The sequence below is a fragment of the Electrophorus electricus genome, chromosome 9, assembly GCF_013358815.1.
Source record: "Electrophorus electricus isolate fEleEle1 chromosome 9, fEleEle1.pri, whole genome shotgun sequence".
Lineage (NCBI taxonomy): Eukaryota > Metazoa > Chordata > Actinopteri > Gymnotiformes > Gymnotidae > Electrophorus > Electrophorus electricus.
Window position 1 is genome coordinate 18,025,541 of NC_049543.1, and position 24,586 is coordinate 18,050,126.

Here is a 24,586-nt window from a genome sequence, read left to right on the forward strand (position 1 = left end):
AGACAGCCCAAACATTCTTTGCAAGAATAGGAGAAAAATCAGCTTTCAGTGGCTCATGTGTAGTAACGGATGAAGCCCATAAGCAGCCATTACTTTGTTGACCGCTTAAATACTTTGCACTCGGCAGCTTGTTTTCTTCATCAACAGTGCTTGTTTTGGAATCCTACAAGTAAAAATAGAAATTGTCCAACAAATTCTGCACTTAAATATACAAAAGATCATCAGAACCTCATAGCTTATTTTGCTTTGAGTGGAAAAAGGGTTTACAGTTGTTGCGCTGTGAATGAGTCCATTTACTTTGTCCTGATGGTAACAGTCAGACTTCATTCCTCATTTATGACAATCAGCAACTATGGGTGTTATTTAATACCTGTGATTTTAAACTGACTGTCTAAAATAAACAAGCACAATATGGTTACCTCTGGGGAAGAGTAGAAAGGATTCCATTGTTTGCTTGTAGCTCCATTCTACCAAATAGAAATTTAAGTAATGTTAATTTTGCAAAATATAAAATTCTTTCTGTAAATTATCATACACAGAAAAAAAAAAACATTTAGGTTGGCACATACACATGTCTAAAAGGAGTCATATTATTCCATTAACACTGCTGTCCAATCTAGTCTGCAAAAATGACAGGTGAAGCAGCCTTACCTGAGGTGATAGCAGAAATGGGTTAACTGGGTCCTGATCACCATTCTGCTTACAGAAGCAAAATGATGTAGTATTTAGCCAATTATGATTATAGATTAAAAGCCAATGCCTACATGTAGAATGCCAATAGTACAAGCATACCTGTGCAAACTTGCTACCAGACGTTTCTGGGCCCCAGACAAAATCAGAAAAGTTATCTTCCTAATAAAACCAGGAACAAAAAACACAAGAGTTATGATCTGATACACTTCCATGCGCAAGATTAAATCTGCTTCCTAGTTCACATCAACATTCCTCTAATGCAGGGAAAACAGTGTTTTCTAGAAACTGTTACAATGAATTTATTAATCTGTTTAGATTACGAGCCAGCCATTGAGGAGTTGCTGGATTTTGAGGTCCGCAAGAAAATCAATGACTACACAAGTAAATAGGTAATGGCATGTGCCTGTTGAATATGTCCCTAAGGGCTATAGATAAAGACCGGATTTGTAAGTTAGCTTTAGAAGGACACGGTCTTAAAATTTAAGGTAGGCCTAGAAAACGAGCAAAACAAAAAGTTATGAAATTTCACAATCGCCCATTAAAGATTAAAAAAAATAAATAAATAAACAATAATAATAAAAAAATTAATTCACTGACGATGTGAGGAAGATGGGTGAAATAAGCAAGAGCTATCTTTTAGTTAGACACAACGTGATGCTAAAATGGTATTACTGTAAGATGCTCTGTTGGTTTTGGGACATCATTTACTCACCTTTATTCGCTCCCATGCAACTTCATTTTGACCGGCAACATTCACCTTATGCGCCTCCTAAAATATTTTTATTACACTACACCTTATATATTGTTTCAGTATCACACACGGTTAACTTTTTCAAAGAAGCTACGGTCAATGCGCTGTTTGTGTAGTTTAGTGCTGTTGCGTTTTAAGTGGAGCAGAATTTAATCGAATTTTAGAATTTTGCTTACCATGTTTTCCCTGCGTACACTGTCTTGAAAATAATCCGACATCAGGTGCAAGTCGTACACAGTCCACTTACCAAACTCGTTAGTATACCTTATTTGAATGAAAATATGTGAACTTGTTTGTCCAGTTGAGCTTACCTGCACAGCTTCGATAAAGCGTCAGCATGACACAAAGAAATTCTCTCACGCCGCTGCCCAGACCGTGTGCACTAATTGAGTCAGGTTTAATAGCAATTATTTAGCTTAATGTATAACCTGACTGAGGTGTAAGGCTCAATGTAATTAACGTTTCATGAAGAGTATGTTGCTATTAGCGTGTATATAGTTCACGCTTTTATAAATGGTTTGTCATCTGCGAGTAATCAGCCTATTTTGCTGAGTCATAGTTTTATTAACCAACATAATTATTCAAGGAGTCATTTGGCTTTACATACCATAAATATTAAAATGTTTCATTTGCTGTGTTTATATGAAAGATGTTTACTTCAGTATTGGAGTTTACTTACTTTTACTGATTTGAATGCGTTAGCGATCTAGTTATAATAACCTACTTTTACACAAGTTGAAACATTCAAATAAATGAATAAAATTGACAAGAGCCTGCAATTAAAATTTATACATATTTAAGATTTCAGAGAGTTCAAATATGTCAAAAAGTAGATTAAAAATAAACAAGTAGTTGTAAATTAAAAGCCATGCTCTGAAGGTGAGTTAGATATGTTCTTAAAATTATGATTCACGTTTGCCCAAGTGAATTTGTCTAGGGGAAGGTATCTTGAGGACGTCATTCAGCCAGCAAAAGGGATTGGTTAGAATAGATTAGAGTTGGGTAACTAGCAAAGCGATACAAAAGATCACTATTCTGAGTTGCCAGAGCTTTACTATGTACAGATGGTCGCAGTGAATAGTGCAGGAAAAAAGATGCATTTAATATCTGTATCCCTGTCATATGTTCCAAAACCAATATAAATATAATATTTTACTTTATCTGAACCCCCCCACTTACGCAGTGTACTTTGGGAATGGAAAACCTTTTATTTCTGTTGATATGTAGTTTTAAAAAAACCACTGAAAGTGTTTGGCAGAGGCTTGCGTCCATCACCACAAATTCCAGGCTTAGCACTCTCTTATGGGCTTGCAGAGCAGACTTGTAGTTCTTGCTCTTCGCCTGATGGCACACACCTATCCTTCTTGAAGATGGTGAAGAAGACATTAATCACCTGCAGCACGAGAGCAACTCCTCCTTTTTGGACAGTTCAGTTCCTTATTCCAAGTATTTTGTTGTAAATTGTCATCTTTAAATCTACATCCCATTTGTAAAGTTGTTTTTATTTGTACATACATACATACACACACCCACTGGAATCATAGTCAGATCTATATCAGCCAGAACAAGATGAACAAACCAAACAAGCTGCACAACATTTGGAACTGAACTGATCAATTCAGTCCAGGGCTTAACCCTGAAGATGGAGAGGGCACGCCTACCACCCAATCAAGTAATGAGTCCAAGGACTTCCTAAAGGCCCAGAGATAAAAAAAAAAAGACAACTGAATTACTCTGAAGCCGAATCCATGGTATAATTCTCAGAGAAACAGTTTCTGTATTTTGTTTCTTGTCTGTTATTAAATATGTTTTTATTAGCTTTACACCACACCATATTGAGTATAATTACACTAAACCCATCTGTTAAATCAAATTATAAATTAGATTCACCTGAAAATAATTTCTAGCAGATTAAAGAAGAAGAACTAGAAGCATACCCCTTCGGACAAACTAACATAAAATATAAATGTAAAATCCAGAAATATAATTAACCACAATTTTTCATTCAATTTGTGATTTTTTTTTTCCATCACGTATACTTACAGAATATAAGTGTGAGACATGCATCATGTGGTTGCGTATACATGTAACCAAGTAAAGATTAATTATAATTATAAATGTTAGTAATCAACACAAGCTTGTTCTTTAACCCAGGTTTGCTAAAGACCACCTAAACATTTCACAGCTCTGCTGAAACATTGCTACCATTTTAACAAATATATGTTTAGGGAAAAGGGAACACTACAAAGCAATAACAATCACCTTTAATCCCAAATATGAAGAAGGGTGGGGGGAATACAATGTCAGCAAGACCTGGATTTGGTGACTTGTCATTATGCTTATGTTACCATGGAGATTCCACTGCTAAGCTGACATACCCACACAGTTCTGATCAGGCAGGTTTTGCAGTGCTTTATTAGTTGGTCCATGGTCAAGACCTATTCAGTGAGAGATTGTTTTGATATATATATATATATATAATTATAATAATAATTATTATTATTTAACACTTGAAATTAGAGGCTTTAAAGCTAACTGTTTTTTAGGTTCGATCCAGCTTTCTATTTCAAGCATTAATCCTTGACTTTAGTTCATAATGATGGGAAAAGTTAAAACATTTTATATAGAGTAGTCTGACCATGGATATGTTATGATTCATTTGATATTTCTTAGGCTGAGGAACAAATATCTGGGAGTTTTTCAAAGTTTACAGTATAGTTTTCTATTATTTACCAGAGAATGATGCTTACTACCAAGTTAAAGAATAAGTTTATTTATTTAATAAAAGTGGAAACTTGCTGGCATGAATTTCTGGTGTTTTCAGACACAAATGAAGTGTTTACATCAATAAAGGTAAAAAAAAAAACCCTAAAAAAACAAAACCTGCCAGGTATTTTTGACATATTGTGGCATAGACCTAAACAAAAGTGAAAATACAAGAGTGTTTTATTTAAGAGGTAAAATACTGCATGTGCAAGGTTGTAATTGCTTTTAAAATGACTAGATACATAATTACCCAATGACCTAATAATGATCTTTATTTTATTAGTGAGTGTAGAAGGACCACTTGTACAGTACACTTCTTTGCAACAGGAAATACAGTTCTACTTCAAATCATATAATGGGGCTAAATCTACCATTTTTTCATTGTCATTATTTTTGTGGGTAAGATAAAATGTGAATAATTGTGATGTTAGATATCTTAATTCATAGTTCTTGTGGACATGCCTATTCTTTGAATCGAGCTGTTTACCCAGAGGTCACTTACAAGAGTACGCTTGATGAATCTGACATGGTGCTACCTTTGCAAAAAAATATGAGTGATTTAAGAGAAAATGTTCCTGCATGAGGCTAATTGACTACACACACTGCCATCTCTCATCCTCTGCTGCCTGCCTTTTTGCCCAGGAGGGCCTTAAACAGATAGGCACTTCACTGCCTATGTCTGCCTGATAGTGCACTAGGTGGAGCTTGTTTGGTTTGTTCACTATACAGGTGAAGTCTTGGTTTCATCACACACTGCTAAGATGTCAGTAGTCTTCTGGAAGCCATTTCAGCTGAGCCACTCAGTTCCTCTTTATTGTACTTGTAATGTGGAGCAATCACATGGCAGACGCATATGCTTAAAAGAGAGAGCTTTATTAAGGGCAAATCCATAATCAGAGTCATCAGAACGTCCAGGATCAGTGAGCCAACATGGAGAGACCAGGAATACGTAGCAAATGAGACAAAAAGCACACAATAACAGAGAAAGGAAAAGGCTATGTCCAAAATGACAGTCACATGTGAAAACAGAGTCTAGCACAACCAACTATGCAGTGCGTCTACACCAACAAGGCATGAATTAACAGAGACAAACCAACTAAAGAGGAAAAACATGGGGTTTAAATACACAGGGTAATGAGGACTAACAATGAACAGGTGATACAATCAAAACAAGTACTAGAACAATAATGGAAAAAATGAACCAATGACATGAGACAGGGAAACAAGGGAGACAGGGATGCTAGGAGGGGCCAACCGTGACAGTACTGCTGTAGTATTTATAGGATGGGTGGATCTCTTCACACACTACACTGGCTGCCTCAGTTCTCTCATGGAGGGAACTTTCTTGTTCATTGGATTGAAGTCTTTACTAATTCTCTCTTCAGGTTCTAAGAGATGGGTTATTCAGCCAGGAACCATCAAGTTCATGAATGCTGAATTTTAGTAGTACAACTCACACTTGAGGTAGTTCCACATCCACCTGCAGTGTGATCATCCTCACATATGGAGGTGTTAGACCCATAAACATGCCTACACTTCTCTCTTTTGAGCCAATCTGTGGTTGATGTTCTCCCATGTTTTGGACATTTGCAAATATTAAGGTTTTGCTCTAAACTTAGTATTTCCCATATTAACTATTCTAATCTTGTAAAACTTAATTAATGCATAAACATATAGACATGTGCACACACTAATTTGAGGAAATAATGCAAAGCGATTGACCATAATTCACTGATACATGTACAAAGTTTGATATTTATTACTAAAATGTAGCTTGCCTGTGACTTCTGGTGTAGAGAGGAACCATGTCCGCACATAACAAGCAAGGATAGCTAGAATAATTACTTCTGCAAAACTAGCTTATATCATTTAGATGATTTAATGTTTATTATCAAAAACACACATCATACTTACAATATACTTTTATGGAGTTACAAGCCAAATTCTACTATTTAAAATTAAATTTACAAAATATGTTTATGTTTCAAAAGGTCTCTCTAATTAACTGGGAGTGAATTCACACTCACTAAACCATTTATACCTTTTATAGAGCAGTTGTTTACACTTTAAAATGCATTCAGAGATAACTGGTGTAGTTCAGCTGTAGCCACACTGCCAGAAAATCTGGAACTACAGTCTCCTGCACCATTGGTGTTAGCAATAATTGCTATATCCATGGCCCTATTGCTTGCGGACAATGCTAAACTGCTTGAGATCACTTAGTTGGAGGTTATTGATACCATAGTAGTTTGAGCATTCAGTGGGGTCAGACTGGTGCCACATGAAGTTGCTGGTTTGCTTATGTCACTTCCCACCATCTGGTTGCTTGATGCTGTACTTGAGCCAGTAACAGGTGAGGCTGTGGTTGCAGGTGCAGCTTTGGCTCTTGTAGATGGAGAAGCACCAGAGGTGTCCCGGTGCTTGAGGTCCTGCCTGAGGTCAGGGAAAGACTGGTAGTAGCTGAACCCAACAGCTGACCAGTTCATAACAAATAAGAGGGGCTGGCCTTCTCAGGTCAAAGGACTGAATATTTTCAGTGTATAATTCTCATTAATACTATAACTTATGATACATCTAATGAATTGACCCTTCCTTTAAGCTTCCGTATGGTTAACAAATATATTTTTTATTACTGTTACCATCTTACATCATATGCATAGAATAAGAAAAGAAGAAGAAAGAATTATAAGAAAATAACATAAATCTGCTTTTGAATATCTATTATTGCTTTTTTACCTCACTGGAAAACAAGAAGTCAAGTTTTCTTTACTTATTTGGTTATTTCTGTCTTGCCTTTAGATGAACACAGCACTCTCGTGATAATTCTGTTAACCCATAAATGTATATCGGTATTTGTTCCAGACGATTACATTACCAAGGCCTAATAACCGTTTTAGCCATCTACACATATATGGGTAGTTAAGAGTTCCATCACCAAAATCTGCTGTTTGAGACAGTCTGCTGCTTAGTCAGTCAGATATTATAAATGCTATAATCTGTACTATCATTTAACTGATCCCTACTAAGTTCCCTAGTGTCTAGTCATAGATTGTTCTCAATAATGACTGTATCAGACTCGAGCTCAGTGAAATCTGTGAGTACAGGAAGCCTTTAGAAATAATGGTACAGGATACACATAGTGACAGATGTGAAATTGCCCACCTCTTTAGTAACATCATTGCTGCCCACAAAGAGCATGTGATATGCTCAACATTACACATTTGCGAGCTCCTGGGGTGGCTGTAAAAAGATACTTTTCAATGAGCATTCATTCTCTAGCAGGCCAAGACTACAAATAAGAATATAGAAGGGAAGGACACTGGAGCACCAGGTTTGATGTTCATCCACTTCCCTAAACAGGTTTTGTACCAACTATACCCAAAATCAAATCTGGCTTGTTTAATATTTGCAACAATTAATCAAATAAACAAATATGACTTGCATCCCTTTTATTAATATTTTTTAAGTTGTTCATGGTATTACACAGAATTAGCCACAAAAGTAATTTTGATTGTATTGTTATACTTTTTAAAAATTTTTTTGTTAATAATATTAATTCCCCCTTTTTAAATACCACTAAAAAAGGTTACACAACTATCACATAGATATGTGAACACCAAGACAGTAATCTAGCACAGCAGAAAAAAGTAAGATTAAAAAAGGGCATGACTAAAGAGTAAAAAAAAATTCACATGGAGAAGCATTCACATTTACACTGCTCCACCCCCAGCTCTGATGTATCTGTTTCCTTGTTCCTTTGGGGGGGGGGGGGGGGGGGGGGGGGTAATTAAAAGACATCAGACTCCCACCTCTTTTCCCTTTTTGTTGTGTTTTGAAATGAAAAACAGGGAGGAGTCATTGTTATTACCATGTCTGTAATCCTGTCATTTCCATGTCTGTAACCACTGTAAGCGCACTCAGTTATTACCAGTGTCGGCACTGACGTTGTAATAATGACTGAGTGAAAAGCCTTGTGTGCCTGCACATGCATGTCAACAGCTACTGTTCCTCTGCTCTGAGCTTAAATACTAATGTGAACAAGGGCACTATGGCACACTCCCCCAAAACACGCTGTAATCTGCCTGCATACATCATATACAAAACTCTTGGAAGGATTCCCTATCAAGTCATTTCAGCAATGACTTACATAATGAGCTTATATTTTAGGGCAGTGTTATGCTGACTATAATGGCTTCTTAAACACATTCATGTTTTACATATTGTAAGTCAAAAACAGTGATGGTCTAATTTTATTATTGGCTAGTGTTCTGGCTATCTCATTAAGGACAAGGCTATATTATTATGATGGGTTATAATTGATCAGTTTACTAGGCAGTACCTTTGCAGCTCAAGGCCATATGTAATAAAATTGCATTTAATATTAGTAGCTGCTTAACATTGTGGGGTAAATCGGAGGCTTTCATATTAAAACCTTAAGCAGCTATAAAACGTTTGGCAGTGAAGGGCTTGGCTAAACACCAAATCAGGATTTGACAGCAAAGGATTGATGGAAGTGATTTTTGTATGACTCCTGAAAACTACCTTAAACTTGCTTTTGTGGGTAAATCTTGTGTCTAAACTCATGCACAGACACAGATAACACACATATACACATGCCAAATCCTTTCACTCCATGTAAGACTTGAACAATTATTAGGTTATATTTGCGCATATCCTAATGAATTCAACTAGATTAAAATATTCAAAATTTATGAATTAATGCTAAAATATCTGGTAGTAGTGGAATTACTGGCAGATGTTTAAGAATCGACAACATTTATTTTTGTTACATGGGGCTACTATTGCTACATGTGGCTAATAGCTTAGCAATAGAAGGTCAGTGTCGACAACTGACTGCATTCTCAAACAATGGAGAGAAGAAAAATAATAAATTGCTCAGGTTACACATAACATGGTTAAAAATTTCCTACAAATACTATGCCCTCAAGCACTTTATCTGATAAACTGGAACGGAACAGTTGGGCCTGGTTGCTAGACAATAAACCCAGTCACTTCTTAACCAATTACTAACAGTGACCCCTAATGGCTGACAATTGAATTGCAACATCCCTACAAAGTACCTCTGCCTGCTTCAGGGGAGTTTCTCTCTGATTTCCCAAGAAGCAAACCCTAAAACTTTAGCCATTCTGATCTTTTGCCTTTCTACTATTCAACATCCATAATCCATTTGCTCACACATCAAAAAGAAAGAAAATGCACGCTTAACATGACAAGGACAAAATAATTCACGCATGCAGTTTGGAGCAGGCAAACAAACCAATATCCCATACTACACCTAAGCAAACCCAAGGTTATTAAGAGTTACAGTGTTTACCCTAAACTCCCTAAACTTTTTATCTTCACCGGGCAAATGGAAGACATGAGCTGGCTGCCATTGAAGGACACCAGTATTTAGCCAAGACCTGTTGTAATGGTCGTGACCAATAAATTCAGAATATAATACTTTGCCTTCACTTCAGCAGCAGAATTAGAAAACTACTGAATATAAAATGACAAATATGAAGAATAGAAATTAAAAGCACACAATGTAGTGTTAAAAAGTTGACACACATTATATGTACAAACAGAGTATTTCTACTCTATTGTTTTCCTTTTTTTTCTATTCTATTATCTATTTTCCACTATTTTTCAACATATAATTAAGAGAGCTGCTATTTTTTATTTCATTATGGTCATTGTTATCAATATATATTTATAATTAATATTCATATTAGAAGTGTTACTATTGGTCAGCACTACATTTGGATCTCTTTACAGGCCCCGCCCATGCTGCAGAGGTTAAAGGGCTCCAACGTCTGGCAGATTGATGTTCTCCCCTTCTCTTTCCACATTTTTTCAGCAATCAGTTCTCACGTTTCTCATGGACTTCCCTGCTCTTCTCACGTCCCTCCAAATATGGGATAAACAAATCACAGAGGAGAATGAGATTAAGTTGATAAGAGGAGTTTTACAGCTTTACCTTTCTTCTGTCTCTCTCTCTTCTCATTATGTCTCTATCTCTCTTTTGCTTTACATGGTACTTTGATGAATGGATATGACTGATTGTTATGACTTTCCCAACGTAGCACCTCTTCCTTCATCCAACTATCCATTCATCCATTCAACCATCCACTTCTCTCCTGCTCTCTCTCTCTCTCTCTCTCTCTCTCTCTCGCTCTCTTTCTCTCGCTCTCTCTTTCTCTCTCTCTCTCCCTTGCTCCCTCTGTTCAGCAGGAGACCTCCATGGTGTTGGAGGGACTCGGGGGAAGGTTATCCTGCGAGCCCTGCGAGAGAGTGCGGGAACGGGAGCGGGACCCATCGATGGAGTATGAGGAGGAGAGGGAGGTGGTGCGTGAGCGTGACAGACGCGTCATGCAGGATGAAGCCACTGAGAAGGACGGGAAACAGAAAGAGGAAGAGAGCGCGGATAAGTACAGGACAGAACGACGAGCCTGAAGACTAACACAGTTATGGCTTATATCTTTTTAATGGACGGTGCTTTCTGTAGGCTGACAGATCTGTTGGATAAATGAGAATCAAAAGAGGGATGCAGCTTTGGGTTCCTTACTATAGCCCATTCCCTGGATGAAGTATTTGAACGCCTCAGTTAGCTTGCTGGGCTGTAGAGAGACAGATTTGAATACAGAAGAATGTAAGAAAATCATGACCTTCATACACCTTAGCATTCAGCTTATCAGCAATTCATTTGGGAAAGAAGCTCCAATTGGAAAATAACTTTTTAAAGAGTAAATAAACAAAAAATTACCTGGTTAAGTTGTGGCATCCCACCAGCGTCGGCCATCTGTAGAGAATGACACAAGAAACAAAAACTTGAGAATATTTTCCTAAGAATGCAAAGAATAATAGTAAATTATGGTTATCTATCCATCTCTATAGTGATCCTGTCAAAAGGTTATCAAATAAACCAAACCAGTCTAAGTATGAATATTCTGAAAATGACGGAAAAGTGAACTCCATACACACTCCCCACCTGTCTGTATACACATACTCAAACATACTGGCATATACAGCTCATACTTTGGACATAATGTTACACATAGTTATAAGAAAACAAACATTAAGTGAAACATTAAGTGACGTTTAACATTAACATAAAGCCACAAAATTTCCAAAGCCTTTGTATTTTCATGAAGAATTATGATAAAGGAAATATTTTGAAATGGTATTGATTTCCTGGCTTGCAAACTATGAACTTTGCTTCCTTTATGTTTGCAATAGGGCTGCATAAGATAGCCATGTGATCTATAATATTATTATTAGCCAATATGCCAGGTTTTGGACTTCTGAATTATATATAATAAATTTAATTTAATGCTGCTGTGGATCAACATTTTTGCCTATTTAAATAAACATTTCAGTGCACCTGCACAGATGTTGTACAAAATAAACACATAGTCATGATAAAAAATTAAGAAACAAATTGTAAAAATTAATGAATTTTAAAAAGAAAGAAAAGAAGGGAAATGGTTAAACTGCTTAAGAGATGCAAATATTGGTCTTGTAACAAGAATTGTTTTTGTTTTATTAATGAATTTAAGAGATATTCAATTAATTTCTGCTAACAGAATTGTTTACAGTTTTAAAGTACAATTTCTTTATTATATATTTATTTATTTTATTTATTTATTTTTACAAAATACATGACATCCATAAGGTTAGACAAACTGAATTTCTTCTGATGTCACATTGCTCATTTTGCTTGCTTCATAGCTGGTGTTGCATTTTCACTCTGTGAGCAACCATACCGAACATTATTAAAGGTTTGACTACTAGTGCAATACCTTCAAGAATGAAGTTGAAGTGGGGTCCAGTTTGCAATTACACTCCACCTGGTGGACAGAAAGAGAAAAACCCTCTGACTTTCTTAATCCAAGGACAGCGTGCAGAGGAACAGCACGCAGAGGAACAGCACTGTGGGGTGTGTGAGGACTTACCACTGCTTCCTCATATGGAGCGTGGTCCCCGACCACCAGCATGACAGGACATCTGGCACAGAGGGAAAGTGGGCGTGAGAGAGGGAGAAAGAATGAGAGAATAAGAGAATGAGAGAATAGGAGAATGAGAAAGACTTTAGTGCTTTACACTGGATATTAAAGGAGTTAGTAAAAGCTATAGTCATTTTGGGACACTAACTTGAGTGTGTTGTTGCGGTCAATGTTCAGATCTCTGCGACTGAAAGTGGAAAACAAAAAGTTTAAAGCCCTGGATTGACTTTAATGGTTTGTGTGTGTGTGTGTGTGTGAGAGAGAGAGAGAGAGAGAGAGAGAGCAAGAGAGAGAGAGAGTGTACCTGTTGAAGCTCTTCCAGAATAGTTCCATGTTCACAAGGTTTGGGGCATTAGAGATTCTCTCTCTGTGGGACTGAACAAGGTCTGTGTTTCCTGTGATTTCTTTCTGCTTGTGCACACGCATGCACACACACATACACACACACACACACACACACACACACACACACACACACACACACACACACACACACACACACCCCATAATGATGTCAAACATTTTCGATTAACAGACTGTTAAATGTAACGACACAAACACACACACACCTGACTGAAGAGGTGACAAATAAGCTGCTCTGCAAGGCAAGATGCCAATAAGCTGATCTGGAATTAAAGAGAGACCAAGAGAATTAAAGAGAGACCAAAATAATTAAAGAGAGACCAAAATAATTAAAGAGAGGCCATGCAAGAAATGTGGGAACCTGTGTGCTGAAACAATCACTGTCTACCCCACCATCCAAAATCAACCACACAAATTTAAAAAAAAAATGTCAAGCTATAAGTACAATAACTACACAATAATGGCTTTATGTCACAAACACATTCTCCCAGGTTCTTCAGCTTAAAGTGTGAGACTCTACTTTTTGGGCAGCCCACTCCATCCATCCTCGGGCATTCGGGTCGATATTGATCAGGACGAGCCCTTCAACAGTGTGTGGATTATCCATCTGAGGGAGAGAGAGAGAGAGAGAGAGAAAGGGTTTGCATGATCTCCGACAACGGAAGACTGTAACTCTGCAATAAGCAGTGATTGTCCTAGGACTGAGGACACATCTGTGAGAAAGTTGGATAAAACAGTTCTATGAACAAATAGCTTTGCAGATGGTGCGATAGTGGTCTCCTAGAAATGGATATGCCCACTATAAGGCTTATAACATATGCTGTATTCTACAGTAGTTTAAGTTTTGTAATCAACTACCACTAATTATAGCACTATGACTACTAATTACATCTGTACAAGCACCATTCATGACTGATTTTTACTGGTGTAACAGCTGGTTATCAGCGGCTAGACCTTATTAGGGGTACAGAAGACTCTCATAACAAGGAATGATCAACAAAGAGAGACAGAGGGAAGCTGACCGTGAACTTCGCCATGACATAGGCTCCTGCTCCAACTCCAACTCCAATCACAGAGCGGAAACTGCACCAGAGGAAATACAGAACAGTAGTTCAATATACCGTGTGTGGTATTTGAGCCAGCTACTGCATGACAAGTGCATGACACCATTTTCCTTGTAATCTTCATAAGAAAATCAATCAGCTGCACACTAAACATTTTCAAACATTTCTTCAGTTGTGACTGAAGTGATCGACTCACTTGAAGTACTGCACAACAGATTTGATCATCTCTGCAAGCTGATCCATAGAGGCATACTGGTACCTAAGAAGAAAAGGATGTGAGGGTTGACACCAGTGTCCACTGGCCTCAGGTCTGTTACGCTCAACCCTCTGATGCTAGGGTTAGAGCTAGAATATCCACTAACACTGAAAGGGTTGGTTTGAACTGCGGACACTGACCTGGAAACAGACATTCAGGTTACAGAACACACACACACACACAGACACACACACACACACACACACACACACACACACACACACACACACACACACACAGTGTACCCTGCAGGATAGGGGGCAGCACCCTCCTCCTGTCCTGGTGCATCAATGTGAACCACAGTAAAGTTCTTTACAATTTCCTCCATCTCGTGGAACTTGAAAAAAGTGGTGAAGCAACTCTTACCTTACAGAGAAAAACAGAAATGCAGAGAGAGAGAAAGAGAGAGAGAGACAGAGAGACAGAGAGATGGGAACATACATTTAAAATCATAAAACATGGTTCAGCAGTTTGTTTGTGTGTGTATGTGTGTGTGTATGCGTGTAACTCACTGTCCGTCCCTACATCGTGGAAGGTCAGTATGGCTGGTCTACGAGTGATTCCTGTGCCATGTAGCGTCACATGGAGCAAGCCATGTGGAGTCTCGATTTCATGCTCCTACAAAACAGAGGCACATGGGGGAAGTCCATGTGGATGGAGTTCACTGGAAGCATATGATCCTGTCATAATTACACCATCCTAACAGCCTCTTACCTTCCCCTGGTCCAGCAGTATTCTGGCGGCAATCTCAGCCTCCTGAACACAGATCAATGTTTATTACATGTGTCATACATAGCAGGCATCTGTAACACATCTATAGCCATTTATAACCAAACCATCCAAACTGCTCTTCTCTAACATGCCTTCACGACTTGTTCTCAATTGTTGCAGTAGAGTTGGCATTTCTGAACATCACCAGCAGGTGGCCCCATGAGGACTTAGAAGCAGAGGATGGAAAATAAATCTATACATGCAAGTGGAAATCTCTTAATCATACCAATCTGTAGCAGACAAAATGAGAAGAAAAGCACTGACAGGATTATTTAATGTGATGTAATAATTATTTCTGTGATGTAAAAGTCCCTAGGATAACAAAACCTGAGCTTAGTTTCATTACCCCCAAAAACAGGTTTTACAAATGTATAATGATATGGCCTACTTTGGAGGAAGGAGGAATTGAAATGCCTTACAAATATCAAAACCGACAGTCAATAATTCTAATGCAATGCTTCCATGTTGTCTCTTATAGTCAGTTACCTTTACCATGCACCCCATTAACCTGCATGGCTAATTCACTGCTAGTTTTGAACAGACTCTAGGTTGCTTTGGGAGAACATTTCTCTACCGTAGCATATGTCGACAGAGTGGCACAAGTACAGCGAAGAGCGTCCTAGGCACATTCAAACTTTGTTCAATAATGAAATAATTTACTGTTTTGGGCCGCCACTCCCATAGTCAGTGTATATTTGAGTCTGTATCAATGCAATATGTTCCTGTCAGCACAATATTTCAATGTCATGTTCAAACTTACTGCACTTTGCTTGCTCTGTGTGTGTGTGTGTGTGTGTGTGTGTGTGTGTGTGTGTGTGTATGTGTGTAACCTTTGCGGTGTCCTGCTGACTTGTAAGTAAAGGCTTGTCTTCTGTCACAGAGACCTCATGCATTTCTGTCGTCATGATTAATCTTTCCGGGTGCCCTAAGGAAATGGAAAAATTGGTAAATTACAACCTTTCTCACTTCACACTCACACACACACACTCATTCAACCTGTTCAGAGTCCTGCACATTTTTTAAATATTATTTTTAATTAGAAATTTAAGAAAGAAACAATTAGCTTCATGAAAAGAGAAAGGAACACAGAAAAATGAGAACCCAGCAACAGCGGTATTATTTAACTTAAATAACAACCCTGCATAATTAGCTAATGGAAGGAGTTTTATTGACCTTTGCAAGCAGAGTTAAGAGATGACACTTTAAACATGAGCACATGTCTGTGTGTGCATCCTAAACTGCACCCCAGTGAGAGTATCTCTAATGCTGGTGCATGCTTTACCATAATAGTCTTGGTGTGACATTAGTAAACTGTGTGTGCATGCACGCATGTGCACATGTACGTGTGTACCTGCATGTGTGTGCCCGCATGCATTTGTGTGTGTATAACGTCCCAGGAGGGCAGGGGGTTGCCTCAGGGAGCCTGTCTTTCTACATCTCTTTGCAAATGTGAGCAATTAGACATCACAGCATCTCTCCATCTTCCTCTCTATATCTGTCTCTTTTTTCCCTTTTCCATTGCTTTTTCCTGCTTCTGCACTCTGTACCTTTCATTACTCTATGGAAAGAAATTTAAATAATGAAAACAATGCTGGTGTATCTATCAACATTACACTGATTAATACAGACCCTGGCAGTTAGATCTGAAGCTTCATAGAAACAGCCAGTACATTTGAACATATTCCAAAAATCACTGACAATATGATCTTCCTAATTTAGCTGTGAAAACATTACTGAAGCAGTAGAACAATGATTCCTCCAACAACATTTTCACATAGTTTAAAAAGGAATGGTAATGAGATCCTGTTGCATTCAGAGTCTCTTTGGTAGCAGGGGCAGTTACTGTCAGCCACATGCAGTGTCCATAATTCTGCCCAAATTTCCTAAGAGTCATGATTAGGTGTGCGCCCAGGTACACTGTGGCCAACACATTGCACTGAAGACACATACACACAAGTCATGTACACAGGGCCTGTCTCATTACAGTGAAATCTTGGCCCAAGAAAACCAGGCTGCTGCTAAACAATGAAGAAGTCAACAGGCTCACACACATTAAGCATGAGGTAGTATCAGATTCACCCTGAGGAATCAGAATTACAGCATCACTCACTCTTCCTGAATACACACCCCAGGAGTGCGTTGAAAACTTGTTTAGCCTGAAGAGGTTTAAAGTTCACCTAACCCCCTGAATCATCGAAAATAACACTAAACAATAATGATAATTATAATAATAGTTATAATTGTTCAGACATGATACTGGACTAATCAAACCAGCCTGACCTCACGCTCAGTCACTGTTGTAACTTGTTTCCATTTGGTATTCTACTTCTTTTCCCTGGACCTCCTAAACTTTCTTTCTTCACTCAAAGGAGCGTTTCCTTGCTACTGTCACCTATGTATTGGCGAATACTGTTAAAAGCACTATATTCATAAAACTGAACTGAAAACGTCATCATCATCATCATCATCATATTCACAATCACAGGCAAGCATGGTCTTAACTCTATTTTACAAGATCCTTATAAGATGAGAATTTTTGCAGTAGGATTCTGTGATTAAAGAGTAGGCGGCTCTGCAAAATAGCATCTCACATTAGCACGAGCACAGGCTGATTATGAAACACCATCTGGTGCTGCATGAATGGCTGTATAGTGCACAGGAGTGGAAACAACTATTGTTCAGACTGGGCTATTGACAGGAGCGAACACTCCTGCTACTCATGCTCATGTGGCAATCAGAGATACAGATGTGTGACTGGGCAGTTAAGTGATGGCTCATGAAACACAGACGACTTCACACAAAAAAACACAGATCATGTGATGATTATCAACATTCATTGATAATCATAAGCCAGCACTGTTACTCTTAAGCTCTAAAATGCCACAGATCTGTCTCTTCCTCTCTTCCTCAGTCTGCCCATGTTCAGTGTGTTCAGTCTAACTTCCACATGGGGGCGGGGGGGAGAGAGGGAGACAGAACAGGGCCGGAGGAGAGAGGAGAAGAGGGAAAGAATTCATATGCAACCGGATGAATGCATGGAATAAAATATCCAGAAGATTCCAACTGCAAATGCACTTGCACAAAAAAGCACATACCCTACGTCAATTCCTTTGAAATGGAATTTTTCAAGAATACAGCATTTTGTCCCAAGCTGGTAAAAAGGAAAATTAAATTACAACATGCACAACTGCAAAAGAAACATATTTATATTTACAATAAGGCTTATTTGAGCCTTACACAAGTGGTACACAAATGGTCAACACAGCACACAAGTCAAAATCAACATCAAAGCACCACTCGATAACAACTCAAAACACAAAATATCTAAGTAAAAATTTTACTAAATATATAAATACAAAAGTAACCATATTGGCAGACTTCTGTCATCTGGACAAAAGTACTTATTAATCCTCTGACAACTTGCATCATGGCATGACCTAGCTAGCTAGGCAAACAAATAAAGAATCATGTGACCCTGGTCTCATGTGGTAGGTGTTCACACAGAAGGCACGCACACATGCTGGGACCGGGAGGCGGAGGGCCTGATACATAGCCAAGGGATGTCCCAACGCTGGGCGGTAGCCGGTGCCCTTTGTCATAACAGGAAATGGATAACGGGGATCGACAGACGTCCTCTGGGGCAGATGCGGCGGTGAGGGCTGTGTGGTAACACCCCCCCCTGAAGGGAGAGCACGCGGACACTCTTGATCGCCATCTCTCTCACATGCACACATATTCACACAACATGTAAGAAAAAAAAAAAAACAACAACAAAAAAGGTTGTGCAGTAGTCAGTCTGCCATTAACAATCCAGCTGGCATGCTTCCTTCCTCCCAACTCCCCCTCGTGGGCCTGCCAACGCCTCACACCCCCTTACCGCTCACTCCTTTTCACTCCAGCCCTAAAGTAATCCGACACCCTTCTCTTCTCTGTACACCCCCTTGGGTTTGAGGTGGTCATACAATTAGGCAGGACTGTCAACAGAGGAAAGCCAGAGTCTTTTAGCCACAACCAGGAAGAGAAAGGGCCAGTGCTATGCCAGCAAATAAAAGTGCACCTTTTAGGTATATTCACCAAATAGAACAGAAGGAACACACACTGATGGTAGGTAGCTGGCCTTGAGAGATCTAAATGGGATATTTGGAACATGGTCCTACCATCTTTTTATGATCCAAGCTGTTTTAACTAAATTCCTACCAATATTTTTGTAATTATTATTCAATCTTGTTTAAGGGCCCTACTCAAGAACATCATGAAGCATTTACACACTTAACTCACTAAGCAGTCACAGGCTGACATTTCAGAAAGTTTTATCAAACAACTATGAGGAGTGTTATAACTTTCACAGGAGCCATTGCCAGTGGTGTCAGTCTTCCACACCCCACTGCAGGGTATTCCCGTCTCCAATGAGTCATGTGATCTTCTCAAACCCCTGGATCATCACACGCACCTTTGGAGCAGAAAATGACTCAACCAGCTCAACCATGTGACCATTCAATGCCAACTCTAACTGAAACCCAGGGGCTTCATTAAATTTTAGTTAACCTGATTATCCATTTACTGATTGCAGAAAATGGCTAAAAACGTCATTTAGTCTAGAACAGACATAAGCTGCATTCAGCGCTTGGCACTGATTGTCAATGATCTGAGATCAAAGCTGAAGGCTTATGTTTAGTGGACATCCTCACTAAGCTGAAAAAGTAGGAACCTCGGTCCCAGAGAGACTGTAGCAAGAAAGGATATTAATGGTTTTAAACCATGATAGGGAGGGAAAGCCATGAAGAAATCAAAGTGAACTCAAGCAGTGATTTGTCAGAGAAGGTGGTCTTGCACTGGAGGAGAAAGATGAGAGAGAGAGAGTGTTGCAAGACAGAGATATTAGTGCATATAATCATGGGTAAAAAAGGATATATAGGATCAAGCCATGTGTATAGGAACTGTGTGTGCTGTGCTCTGAAAGATCATTACAAAATTATGAGCTTCTCTAGCACAGTCATCCCCTCCACCCCTTGCACCATGATAGGGATGACCTTCAAACACAGGAAGGAATGTTTCTCCCTCCATCTATTTCGAAAGCCCCCTTTTTTGCTATGCTACAACTTGAGGACCTGATTCGTGGTATTGATGTCTGGTATTGAATGTGCACAAGGTGTATGTGGTGTCATTTGCAATATGGGACACAGGGCAAGCCATATTTAGGGGTAGTTATGAAAGTATTTTTAGGCCTTGTGTTATGGGACACTTGGTTGTGTCACACTACAACACTTTCGTAGTATGTGGTACAGCTGTTTAATAGGCCATAGGTGCAAAAAATAAATAAAATAAAACACATACATATATAGAGAGAACTATATTTTGGCAGTTTAGACATACTGAGGTGTAGAGCTGAGGTAATGTAGTTATCTATACTGATGGGTGTGTTTGTGAAAGAAAGAGAGAGACAATAGATTTAGTGCAAAGTAAATGTCATGTAGAATGTAACAGAGGACTGTTAGTGCGTGGAGGTTCAACCTGAATGTGTATGTGCAGTCCTGAGAGATATAGCATATTTGAGATAGAAAGAGAAAACGAGACAGAAAGAGGCTCAGGGAGGAAATGCAAGCCAAGCACTCTATGATGAAGGTCAGAACACTGATAGCTTAAATCCGCATGTTCATAGAGTTAGGTTAAGAAATGTGCAAAGGCATGTGCATACACATGTCGGATAGGCAGGTGTTAGCAGACACCTGCCCAAAGGTAAGACTGTACTAACTGACTCCTCACAATCTCTCTCTCTTGCGCGCATGCACGTGCACACACACACACACACACACACACACACACTCAGTGTACACAGAATACATGGTCATTCAGCTATGTAAAGGAAATATATTAACTATGTAATTATGCTTACTGACAGTACTGACCATGAGGAATTGTAAATATGATTTTGCATATTCTACTTTTTGTGTACTCTTTGTGTACAGGTGTGTGTGTGTGTGTGTGTGTGTGTGTGTGTGTGTGTGTGTGTGTGTGTGTGTGTGTGTATGGTTGTAAAAACATGACTTCTTTGCTTTGTTTGCCTACTTGTCCTTTGATATTTTGAGAGAAAGGCTGGTCATGGGCAAAAAAAAAAGGTGAGGAAAAGCATAGCATTGGCCACCATGGAGACCAAGAGAGTTGCCAAAACACTCTTTGCTGTTTTTTATCCTCCACTCCCTCCCTCCCTCATTCCATCTTTTCTATGTTTCCCAAGGCAATGGAGCAGTGTACACCAACTTTAAAAGAGTAGTTCAGACGACTCAAGTGATAGCAGCAGTAGAACCCTTTATTCCCCTTTTAGATCCTTCTCCTGTTCATCCATAAATAATAGCGGTTTGTTTCACTAGCGCTTACTGATGTGCAATCCGTGTGATAAAATGTCTGCGTGTCTCATTGGATGGCCATGCAAATGCAGAATGTGTTAAACTGAAAAAAAGAGGAAAATCTCTCTCTCATTTATTCTCTTTTACACACGCTATATGCTGTTTAATGAGAGAACAAGAGTATAACACAACATGAAACATCTGGGTTGGCTTGCACAGTGACAGCACAATAGAGGTAACTCTTTGTCTCCTCTGCTCTGTGGCTCAGCTCCAGACACATTCATGGTTCCAGACACACACACACACACACACACACACACACACACACACACACACACACACACACACCCACCCATCAAGTGGTCATAACCTTGAAGCTGAGATACATCACTGACAGGAAGCTGACAGTGATAACTGCATATATGCAAATGCCACCACTGCCAATCAACAATGGATGGCAGCTAAGGGATGACCAATCGTCTGCTCTGCTGATGTTCGTTTTCCGAAGCTTCCCCAGATCTCTGCAACCCATTTCCTGACCTCTGGGCCAGTGGGATAAAATGAGAAATCTTCTTGGTTCTCACGCTCCGGTCATTTGGCCCTTGCATGCACCAGCAGAAGACCCAGTGCAGCCTCTATACACAAGCTGAGGGATGGCGCATAGGGGAGAAGGAGTGAATTGAAGGAATAAGCAGCCCATGAGCAAGTAAAAAATAACAGTGCGGAGCAGCTGGGAGGATGCATGGGAACAGAGGGGGTACTGTGCTGCCTGGGCCGTAGCAATCACACCTTGAGCTGAGGAGTCTGCACAGTCACCTCTGTCACGCTGACTTTGCTGTAGCCAGATTTTGCTGCTTGAGGTTACTGTGTTAAACTCACATTCAATTCATCAACCTTGTTACTCTGCTGTAACATGACCCCTGGTACAGCCTAGTATGTGTATCCAAATTCCAAGTCACTGTTCATTTTAACTGCACTGTCAATATCTGTCACACGCAACCCTGTGACATGATCCACATTTTGGGCCAATTCCTAATGCACTGTTCTAATTCTATTCAAATACAAAGCTTTATATGTTCATTAATCAAACAAAAATAATACTGATTTATAAGACACACTGTTCCACTTGGATGCAGATGCATTTTACATTCACCATTCACCTATTACTAATGTGCTATTTTGTGGTTATTGTGCTTTCATGTATTCCACAGTATCAATGGTGTTACTTTTTCTCTCATGACACATTTCTAACACTGCTCCCTATTATAACAGTCAGCTCAATTACACTGAAATCAAACAAAGAAGACAGCTGCTCTGTAGTGCAACTGTATTTATAGCTTTATAATGGCCACAAAAGTTCCACCGCTAAAATCTCTGTGACTGCCCAGATCTTCCAGCACATGTACTTTAAGCCTGCAGTACATTTTATTTCCCCTACTAATCATAATGCAGAGGAGCTGAATAGTAGCCAAAGGTCAAGAAGTGGGCATCTGCAATATTTATTTTGAAACAGTTTGGTTGAATACATTTAGATAATAGATAAATAAAGTTTATTATAACAGATGCTTGTGTTGAATCTTCCGCTGCATTGCAATATTAATGTATTACTCCAATTTGTTTTTGTTTTCTTTAAAACCATCCCTGCTCTATCCCTGCAAATACTGCATCATTTTTGTAGGTGGGGTCCATAGTCAGTAAATGGTTAGTGAAGTGGTATATTGGAATGATTATGGGAAGACCTTTTAGAGTCCCCAAACGCATGATATACTATCATATGAACTGTATTCTGGTGTAGCATAGAGTTCAAGGGCTGTTTTTTCGATGGTGTGTCTTAATTTAGCACCTAAACAACTTCTAATTGTTGTGCAACAGCTAACCTAGGCATCCTAACGACAGACTGAAAATATATAGGTTCTCCATCCACACAGCTGGAGCTAAACTGAAAGCTAAAGATATTCTCAAACATGAATATCAGCGCAGTGTTGTCAATAGCACATTTCTGTCTGTTTAGTTAAAACAGCCTTAAGAGGACCATATAGTCCTGCAGTGGATTTGGAAATGCTGAATGACTCACTATGTTGCAGTTACAGCCAGAGGCGCTACGGTCTCTCCCTCACCCAGTGTGTAAGAGACACGAAACAAAACAAAAACAAAACAAACAAAATAAAAAAACAAAAACAAAAACAAAAAACACGCCTTAGCACATTTTAACGGTGAGCATATTAGAAAATGTGTTCTTGTTATGGCTTGTCCTCTGTCGTTTAACGGACAAGTCTTTTCAACGTGGGTATGCTTTGAGCCGCTTTGCGTGAACACAACGTGCAGACCGCGAGTGCGACACACCTCTGTTTGACATTGACACACATTCTCCTCAGCTTTGCACGACTAACCCCGTCCCCAACACACATACACACCCCTAGAACGTATACTCACCCTACTCGTACACGAGTACTCAATTAAGTACAGGCTGGCTGTATCAGATGCACGGAAAAAAAAAAGTGCCTCGACGCAACCGGGCTTAATAATTTGTTGATGGGTCACATCGCCACTTAGCAACAGCGACCGCTATTTTAAAATTCACCCTCGTGCGTGAAACGAGTGAGCTTCGAGAGAACTGTCAAAGCAGCCCTCCATCAGCTTTGTTTTTGTTGCTGTTGTTGTAAACGACACACATTTCCACATACTTAGGATAAATACGGCTTTTTGTTTCTGAAGGTTTGGCTTGAGACAAAGACCAGTTGACTATCACGCATAGTAGCCTAGAGAACGTATAAGTGAAGCTTAACAGCAGTCTACCCATGTGAGTCTGCATATGGAGATAGCACAGCACACAGCCTATGGCACATAGCTAAAGCCAGCACTAATTCAAAAGCTCTCCATTGCCAGCTCTCGGTATCGTTTGATTCTTTGTTTTTTATGTTGATCTCAGTTATCTTTCATTTTAGCAAGGCCACGTGAGCCAGTCTTATCTGGAGCTTCAAGTTAGCTAGGGTTAGCTGTTATGTTTATACAATGTTTAGAGATTTGAATCGCACTCCATGTTGTAATAAAAGATTTAACGTGAACGACCAAGAGTACAGCACTTAAGAGTAATCAAAATCCCAGCTACAGAACAGCAATTCTCACGAGGGCACGATATGGGATATTTCCATTTAAACCTGACCGATTTGTATGAACCGACGTGACACAGATTTTCAAGACACTCAAGTCAGGCTTGTGAATAAAAAGCGATCATGCTTTTAGCACTGGCGATATGTGTCAGAGAGTAAAATATAATACTTACCCTGTCGTAAAATGAAAGTGTTATTTGGGAACACAAGTTGCTTAAATACGTAAATCACACAATTATTGACTTCTTCGCCTTAATTGTTATTTTTCCAATCTCCACCTTTCTTTGTGCACCGTAAAGTATCTCACGTACTCCAACCTTCTACGTTTTCGCTTCCCGTTTTATCCTCACAAAATTTCCCCCTTGTTTCGTTCTTTCTAGAGCTACAGAAAAAAAAATCCTACAGAAAAATATGGAGCCGTCAATCAATTGCGGTGGATTAAGTTACTTTTCGCAGAAGTGG

General features: G+C 39.2%; 1 protein-coding gene across 1 annotated transcript; it reads right to left on the reverse strand.

Moving 5' to 3' along the window:
• Positions 1 to 7,983: 7,983 nt before the first annotated feature.
• On the reverse strand, positions 7,984 to 24,538 carry ndrg2 (NDRG family member 2). Its single transcript, XM_027022861.2, has 16 exons — positions 24,298 to 24,538; positions 15,501 to 15,595; positions 14,614 to 14,655; positions 14,412 to 14,517; positions 14,145 to 14,265; positions 13,840 to 13,902; positions 13,602 to 13,662; positions 13,100 to 13,186; positions 12,786 to 12,842; positions 12,521 to 12,624; positions 12,365 to 12,403; positions 12,166 to 12,217; positions 12,013 to 12,060; positions 10,977 to 11,012; positions 10,779 to 10,830; positions 7,984 to 10,598 (listed from the first exon to the last, which is right to left on the reverse strand). Exons 2-16 carry the CDS (start codon positions 15,573 to 15,575, stop codon positions 10,438 to 10,440), a joined length of 1,104 nt encoding a protein of 367 aa, XP_026878662.2. The 5' UTR covers positions 15,576 to 15,595; positions 24,298 to 24,538; the 3' UTR covers positions 7,984 to 10,437.
• Positions 24,539 to 24,586: the final 48 nt, after the last annotated feature.

Coding starts and splice junctions, on each gene's coding strand:
- ndrg2 (XM_027022861.2), bottom strand. CDS start 15,575: ATGACGACAGAAATGCATGAGGTCTCTGTGACAGAAGACAAGCCTTTA. Junction 12,061..12,165: donor CTCCATATGAGGAAGCAGTG/GTAAGTCCTCAC, acceptor TCTGTCCACCAG/GTGGAGTGTAATTGCAAACT. Junction 11,013..12,012: donor CTTCAACTTCATTCTTGAAG/GTATTGCACTAG, acceptor CATTCTCTACAG/ATGGCCGACGCTGGTGGGAT.